The 8,814-nt window shown below is 42.0% G+C and overlaps 1 protein-coding gene across 1 annotated transcript in view; it reads left to right on the top strand.

Annotated features, from left to right (window-relative positions):
- LEPR (leptin receptor) overlaps positions 1–8,814 on the top strand; it is a 92,700-nt gene that overhangs the window by 24,978 nt on the left and 58,908 nt on the right. Inside the window, exon 5 of the mRNA XM_015415786.1 lies at positions 8,486–8,691. Coding sequence (XP_015271272.1) covers positions 8,486–8,691 — 206 coding nt within the window. The remainder of the gene's footprint in view (positions 1–8,485; positions 8,692–8,814) is intronic.

The raw sequence follows: 8,814 nt of genomic DNA, 5'->3' as shown, positions 1-8,814 counted from the left end.
GCTTGGGGGGGTCAACAGTGGGAGGGCTTCTAATGTCCTGGCCCCACTGGTGGACCTCCTGATGGCACCTGGTATTTCTGGCCACTGTGTGACACAGAGTGTTGGACTGGATGGGCCTCTGGCCTGATCCAACACTGGTGTCTCTTATGTTCTTAGTTCTTCAGCAAAGAAGAAAATACATTACTAGGGTGGCTCAGTCTGTAAAGGGAAAGATAAAAGGAGTGAAAATCTTGTCTCAGAGGGAGGGGAGTGGATGGGGGCATCATAGGTGGCTGGATTTTAAAATATAAATCCTATGAAAAGCATGGTATATTTTTAAATTTCAAAAAGCATGGAGCTTGCTGTCTGCTCTGCTATAGACCAGTGTCTGATTCTGCACCACCTAGAGGAGCAATACAGCTGTAAAACAAATGCACTACTCTGTGCCACCTTTGTGGATTTCAAAGCAGTATTTGACGACATCCCTAGGAATAGACTCTGGGCAAAGCTTGAGAACTCCTCAAGATGCAGTCCTCAAGGCCATTTCTCCAGAAAGATCCCACTTGACAACGGAGTCAAGCAGGGTTGTATTCTGCCCGCCTCCTACTTTTTTAACTATTACATCAACTCCTTGGTACAACAACTAAGAAATCTAAGCTTCCACCCTCCAAAGCTTGCTGATAAAATGATCTCTGCCTTGCTGTATGCAGACAACACTGTTGTCTTATCCCACTCTCAAGTGGGCCTTAGGAGAGCACTCTGTGCCTTCACCATATACAGCAAAGAGGAGCAGTTTGCGATAAACTATCAAAAAACAAACATCAAACTCACAGATGGCAAATAGAGGGCCATAACATTGAACAAACTAAAACCTTTAAATACCTTTGTATAGTCTTCCAGTTGTCTGGACATTGGAGAGCTCAAGCCAATTCCAATTCCAATAACCTTTATTGGCATAACAATAGCTTTAAAGAAAAAATAACAGTACAAGTCAGCCCATATGCCAACAAATAGAAACCATCAAAATATAGCAATTTGTATCATTGTAAATAATAATAATAATAATAATAATAATAATAATAATAATAATAATAATAATAATACAAAGTGATAAACATTTGGAACAGTAACCCAAGTAATTAAAACAGGTACAGTAAGAAATGTATCTATCTGAAATGGAATCATAGATACACCTTCTCTCTCTTACTAGTCTCTCTTTCCTTATCTCTCCGCCTCCTTTCCTCTTCCTCTTCCCTCTTTTCTTTCCTCTTTTTCTCAGTCCCTGAGTATATTTGCCAGGATCTCTGCCACCTGCTCAGTAACTTCGGGGGTTTTGTCTGCTAGCAAGAATTCAGTACCTCTATTGGTTGTAACCTTAGAGGCTTGAAGGAGAGGACTAATCAGGTGTAAATGTAGCTCAGTGTACAGTGGGCAGTTTAAGAGGATGTGCTGTACAGAGTCAGGTTCTTTGCAGAGACATCTGCAGTCTTGCCTCATAGGGGATACCCTTGTATCTGCCTGTAACCATAGCCGAGGGAAATATATTGAGTCTGACCAGCATAAATGCTCTGCGTTGGGAAGGGATTGTTAAGCTTGAAAAGTACTGAGCTATAGAATTTTGCAGGAAGGCGAGACCCAGGAAATAGGAGGCACAAGTTCCCTCTGCTCCAGCTTTTATTAATTGTAAATCAATATCCTGAATTTTCCTTTGGATTATTTGAAATATATAGATTTCATTGGAATTGGCCAGGGAGTCTAGATCAATGCCTAAATAATTAATTTTCTCCCTTACTAATTGGGGCCATTTAAAAACATACGGGTCAAGCATTGCATGCTATTGAGAATGCCCACAGAACATCTTCTGCCATTCAAAAATTCTAATTTACAAAAGGAGCTACCTTTATCCCTGCAGCAATCAAGGTCTTCTAAGGAAAGGCTGTCTCCCAGCTCCTATATGGTTCCCAACTCGGTAAAGAAGGGCACTCACTGGAAGCCGTAAGATCCAAGTTCTTGCAATCAATCCTTGGAGTCCTGCGATGTGTCCTGAATGCCCTCCTTAGATTAGAGAATGGGAGACCTGTATGTGGCTCTTCGCAGCCACCTACTGGTTAAAACTTTTCTTCAGTCCAGGGGGCCTAGCTCACTTGATCCTTGATGATAGCCACCAGTCAGCCTGGCAAAGAGCAATAGAGGGAAAACCCCAGGAGACTGGCCTTTCCCCCAAAGTCTTATTGTGCCTTGAACGAATAAAAAGCAAAAGAAACAGTTAAACAGCAACTCTGGGATCAAGCTCTACAACTGGACAGAACACAGACATGGAAACATCCAATTATTCTCCAGTATTCTCCAATATACTAACTAGATTACCTCAGATCTTTCATGATATCCAAATATTGGATAAACATTACCCTTGCATGTTCCACCCTTGACCCTCCTGGAAGGCAAATACCATTGCATCCCACTCTCTCAATGGCTCTTCCCATGCCGTGCAGGGAAAGTAGAGTCTACTGAAAACATTTTGCCCATTTCACAACGATATCCAATCTCAATATATAGCTCCAATTCTGTCGACTTTACCAGGAAATCTGAACAACTATATGTCTTCATCCTTCTTGCAGAGTTTCCCCAGGAGACAACTAATAAATTTTGCCTTTGGGCATGTGGGATATGCAAACGCTTGAGTGACACCCAGAAATAGCCTCCCAGTCAGAGGATAGTACCTCTCCATAATTTGTGCTCAATGTTAACTCCCCATTGCACTGCATGTGCCCCATACCTTTTTATCCCATTATTTCATTTCTACTTCTTTTTATTATTATTGCTGATTCTTTAGAGCTGATTTTGTATTGAAATAAACAATTGGCACCAGTGGCAGATCTTAAAGCAGAATCTTTACAAAGCTACATGGATATGGTCTATTGAACCTATCCAGACTTCATTAAAAAAATAAACTGCCCAGTGAAGTATTTGTTAAGTTCTCCAAGAGATCAAAGAGAGACATAATCTTGAAAGCGACTAAAGGGATAACCCTGAAAATCAAAGGTGAAGAGATGAGAGTTTTAAAAGACATTCCAGTTGAGATAAGAAAACGGAGGAAACAGTACAAAAATCTAACTTCTTTTCTACAGCAAAACTCCACCCCCTTCAGATGGATATTTCCAGAAGGACTTATCTTCAACTGAAAAGAGAAAAAAGAGAAGATTGATTCAGTTTCAAAAGCAAAGGCGTTCTTGGAGCAACATCAAACAACAGAGAAAGAAAAAGGGAAAGCAGAGGATAATAACAAAACAGAAGAAAACAGCGAACATGGATCGGGAAGCACTGGAAGCACTTTGGGCAGTCCCTCAGAAGATTCTGAATCTGAAAAAGTAGCTGCGGCCCCTAAAATCCTCAAAGTCAAATTGAACTATGATAAAAACAGGCACATGAGATTAAAATGTGCAGTGTAGCTTAATACTGAAAGCCTTACTTTCTTTTTATATATAAGAAACTAGGATAGACCTATTCTGGCTAATCATGCTTGTATTAGTTTGATCTCAAAATAATAATCAGTAACTTCCCTCTTTTTAATTTCTTAATCGTGGGAAGAATATCAAGATATCGTTACAATTAATTTACAATTAATGTATTATGATCCTTGCTTTAGCTTTGTATTTTAGTTTAGTCTCCCTTTTCCCCTTACCCTTTGTAGACTTTAGTGAAAAAAGCAATAAAAAAGTTATAAAAAACAATTGATTATTGTAATTTATTTATTTAAAACCTGTTGTTTAAAAAAGGTTTGTTGTGCAGCTGGAGTAGGGAGTGTGGTGTGTATATTGAACCATTTAGTTCTTTAGATAGTGCCATTGCAAATTTCAGATTGATTCTATATTTCTATTATTGTTCCTGGTAATTAAATTGAGAATTGATTTTCTTTTTTGGTAGCAGATTTTTAGTGCACATTGGAACTTGCAAACTAGTACGGTTTGTGCTTTCCATTTTGGATGGTTCTGTTAAGCAGAACATATTTCAGAGAAATTCTTGCTTTGTTTCAAGTAACATTCCAGTATATACAAAAGGCATAAAAACAAAATTATTTAGAGAGCTCAGCCAAAGAAGGTCTTTTGAGTTTGTTTCATTTTGTAGAGGGAACAAAACAGAACACTAAAAAGCCAAGAACTGAGTATTTTCCAGAGTCGAATCCAAAGTGATAGTAGCCGTGCTTGGGTTTAAATGAATTTGTTCATTTTTCTTTGTGGGATGGTAGAAGCAAACTAACAACAAACCAAAAACTGTATTTTCAAAATCAACCAAACATCTGTAACATGACAAGAATAATTTATGGGCAGTTTTAAACATAGTAATTATAATTTAACTAGATGGTGGGAGTAGTCCTATCATGCCATTGTCACCTACAATACAATCCTGAATTTTCTCAGTCAGGTTTTGTGGTCTATTTATGGATCTTGTGAATAGTTCAGGCTGAATTGGGAAAACACATTCCCTCCCGTTAGGAAATGAGAGAGGGGTTGCCATGCATATGGTTGTTGTAGGTGTCTATTGGCCAAGGCTAGTGACATTACTTGCTGCACAGCTCTGAATTTCACAATTAGTTTTGCAAAGGTTTTAAAGGCTTTTGTCATTTTTATAAGGATTAATGTGCCTGTTAAAAATAAATAATTATGCAAGTACCCCTTTTACAGTAAAACATAATACCATCATTTCCAAATGTTTAGTTTTTATGACCTTTTCCCACTACGCATTATTTAAAATCTTTTCAAAGAAACAAATAGAACAAATCTTTTTACAAGAATTTTTTTCTTGCAGGAGGACCATCCTCCTCCCACCAGTCTCAAAGCAAGGTTCCAATTGTATTACTTTTGTCTGATTATTCAATTATTAGCTGCATCAGGCTGCAGCCGTATCAAAGGTGTGGAGTTATGTATGTTATTCTAATGACTTGGTTGCCATAGGTAGCACGAGTTGCATAGGCTTGCTATTATAGAGGAAATGTCATGATGGGGTGTGTGTGTGTGTGTGTGTAATCTAATTTTCAACATAGCCAAATCTGCAGACACTTAAATTTGTGGCCATCTACAGCAGGGGTGTCGAACTCATTTGTTATGAGGGCCGGATCTGACATAAATGAGACCTTTTTGGGCCGGGCCATGTGTGTCATAAAATGTAATGCCAGGTAGCAGAGATATAAACTTTATAAAGGACACAAACACAAAGGGTTTTTTTAAACTTTAAAACGTGCTTAAAACATTAGCACTCTTGCAATATTTTGTTTATTTAACAGTGTCTGATAACTGAAACCTCTTGCTTTGAATTATTACATCAAAATGTCTGTGCTGTTGCAATCTTGAGTATGCTGTTCAGGTGTGTATCTGTAAGCTGCAAACCTACAATGACGCAGCAGCAGCAAAACTAGAAGAAGAAGCAGAAGACAGTCAGTTCCACTGCTGGCCTGATCGAAGCCTTCCGGGGGCCTCATCCGGGCCCCGGCCCGCATGTTTCACAGCCCTGATCTACATGCTACAATTTTTTTTTGCAAACTTGATGGACAGAGGAGTGCTTGTGCATACACATGCAACACACTTCTATTGGAGCTGCTGTTGCTGCCTCTTATTATCTTTGGAGGTGAAAGCTGCTCACCTTGAGAGTGAGAGCTGCTCATAAGAGGCAGTGTTGCCACTTCTTTCTCCTTCCCCTCCCCCCACAGGCCTGTGCCTGAGAGATCTGCAGGTTGAGCTGACATGCTGAGTTCCTCCACAGAATTTTAGGGGGCTGCACTACCATGATGGGTCTAGGTAAAGAAGGAGATGATGTGGAGCAAGTGAGGAGGGTTATCTGCCTGTGTGGGGCTCATAGAAAGGAGAGGGGTGGATGGGCAGGTAGGCAGGATGGCAAGGAGGGGGGTAGGCAGAATAATGAGGAGGCAGGATGAGCAGGCAGAATGACAAGGAAGAGGTGAATGGGTGGCAGAATGACAAAGAGCAGTGAATAGAAGGGTAGGAGGGCAGAATGGTGAGGAAGGGGTAGATAGGCAGAGTGAGGAGGTGATGGGTCGGTAGCCTGAGCAGTGAAGAGGCTCAAGCAGGGCTATAAGGAGTTGAAGCAGTGAAGGGGCTCAAGCAGAGCTATGAGGAGGTGGGGGTGAATGGGCAGAATGGTGAAGATGGGTAGACAGGCAGAGTGGTGAGGACAGGCCAGGAGAGGAGAGGGTGGCAGGAATGTCAGACTGATGAAAGGGGGCAGCGGGAACCAATGTTGGGCATAAGTGGGAAGAAGGTGTATGGTGTGGAAGGAAAAATGGGAGGAGGAGATGGAAAGAGTAGAGAAATGTGACTGGGTGTAGGTGTCAGAAGCCAGAGGGCAAAGCAGGGACAATGAAGGAATTTCCTTCTGAGTTTCTCATGGGATCCCCCACCACCACCACCGCCAGTATATGTAATTTTCAACCTGACCCCATCTATGTAAACTTAGATCTGGAGATTGGAGCCTTGAACAGACAAGATAGATCTGTCTACAAACATGAGAAAAGGTTTGCAGGAAAATCTGAAAGCTATAAATAAATAAATAAATAAATAAATGGGGAGGGGGCTGTTAAACAGGAGTCTTCAAGCCTTGGTGTTTATCAGCAAAAGGCAGGGATGGAGGTATGGCCCTTTCCAGGACTGTTTTGGCCTTTGAGGGAGGATTTATAGCACAAGATTTGCATGACTCACCTAGGCCAGCTGATTGTCATTGTTCAACAGCAGCCACCCCACAAAAGTCAGTGTGTTGTAGTGGTTAGAGTTTCAGAGTAGGATCTGCGAGACCCAGGTTTGAATCCCCATTTGGCTGTGGAAGCTTACAAGCTCTCAGCCTAGCCTCCATCACAGGGTTGTGAAGATAACATGGAGAAGAGAATGGTGTAAGATGCTTTTGTTCCCTGTTGGGAGAAAAACTGGATATATATGAAATAAATAAATATTAATGTAATTGAAGATGAAGCAAATAAATTATAAATATAGCTGAAGATGAGGCAGCAGATAAAAGATAGGTGGTGGAGGAAAGTGCTGTCAAGTCACAGCTGACATGGTGACCCTGTGTGGTTTTCAAGGCAAGAGATATTCAGAGGTGGTTTGCCATTGCCCGTCTTCAGGTCATGACTCTGGTATTCCTTGTAGGCAGGGCCGGCTTACTCACTAGGCGAACTAGGCGATTGCCTAGAGCAGGACGGCCTTTAGGGGCACCAAACTGAACCCAGCCCCATACTCTGGAAGTTTCTTGATTATTTGTGTTTTTCATTCTTCCTAAAATGCATTTATTTTTGAAAATTGGTGGGCGCACGGGGGAGGGGGCGCCAGAAGGGATCCTCACCTAGGGTGCAAAATAAGCTGGGGCCGGCTCTGCTTGTAGGTGTATGAAAAAGAGAGAAGAAAGCAGGAAATGTGAGGATATGGGACTTCCATAGGATTGCCATTTTTTGAAAATTGGTGGGCGCACGGGGGAGGGGGCGCCAGAAGGGATCCTCACCTAGGGTGGGGGTCCCCTCAATTTCAGGGGCTCCAATCTACCACTGGCCAGCTGGCCAGTGGGGGAAGCCCCACACCCAAACAGCCCCCTCTCATGTCAATGTTTTCAGCACAATGACATCACATGGAAGTGATGTTATGCAGTGACACTCTAGCATTTGGGCCAAAACTCTGTGGTAACCATAGAGTTTTGACCAAAATGCTAGTGCACGATCACGTGATGTACCCAGCATGATGATGTCACTTCTGCATGCCATCCTTGCACTGACAACATCATGCACAGCGATGTCACCCCATCCTCCCCATTCCTGGAAGGTTCCCTCCCACCCCCCGCCGGCTGGGTGAGTAGACCTGGCAACCCTAAATTTCCAGTAGAAGGGAAAGAGAAAAAAAGAGAAAATAATATGGGGAAGGATACATGGGAAAGTTAAGTCCCCCCCTGCAAATTTTTGCATGTTCCCCACTGTGCAACGAGGCCTCAGCCTGGTGGCTTACTCTGCACAACTGGGTCTCAGCCTGATGGCTGGCTCCATGTAACTAGGCCAGATTTTTCCTGCAGAGGGGCTGCTGTGGGGAGGGAAGGAGGGAAAGCTGAAGATGGTGCAGAATAAGGTACCTTGGTTGGCAAGTGGAAGGAGAAAAAGAAGCAGGAAAAGGGGAAAAGCCATGGGGGCTTTCAGAGAAGAGAGAAGAAGAAGAAGAGGAAGTGGAGAAGGAGGAGGAGGAGACTGGATTTATACCCCACCCTTCACTTGGAGTTTCAGAGTGGCTTAAAAACTCCTTTCCCTTCCCACAACAGACATCCTGTGAGGTAGGTGGGGCTCATAAGCACCCTATCTTCCTTGTACAAGTAAAGAGATGTGCTGACATTTTCAGCAATCTCTACCTTTTTTAACAGGGTTCTTAACTGAAAGAATGAATGTATTCTAAAACAACATCTAATAGAGTGCTCTAGATATGATACTTAAAAAAACTGATGGGTTTAATTTTCTTTTCCAATTTAGAACAGATGTATCATTGGAAAGCAACTCTACAAATTCACTAAAGAACAGTTTCACAGTTACTCATTGTATTGCTGTAAAACACCAAAAATACAAATGTCAGATACCTTCAGTGAGACTCAACCACACTTACATTATGTGGCTCAAGATCACACATGGAATGGCATTGCTCCAGTCACCATTAATGTCGCTCGTGCCATTAGATATTGGTAAGTTTCATTCCATTGGACAGAGCATAGAATCACAATATACGCTGAAGGAGGCACCCAGCTATGTGAGTCCAGTTGTTTGTAATGTAGTAGTACTAAAATGTTGGCAACGGCAACAGGAAG

This window comes from Gekko japonicus, unplaced genomic scaffold, assembly GCF_001447785.1.
Source record: "Gekko japonicus isolate JY-2015 unplaced genomic scaffold, Gekko_japonicus_V1.1 scaffold20, whole genome shotgun sequence".
Lineage (NCBI taxonomy): Eukaryota > Metazoa > Chordata > Lepidosauria > Squamata > Gekkonidae > Gekko > Gekko japonicus.
This window is presented reverse-complemented; position numbering and strand designations above follow the sequence as displayed.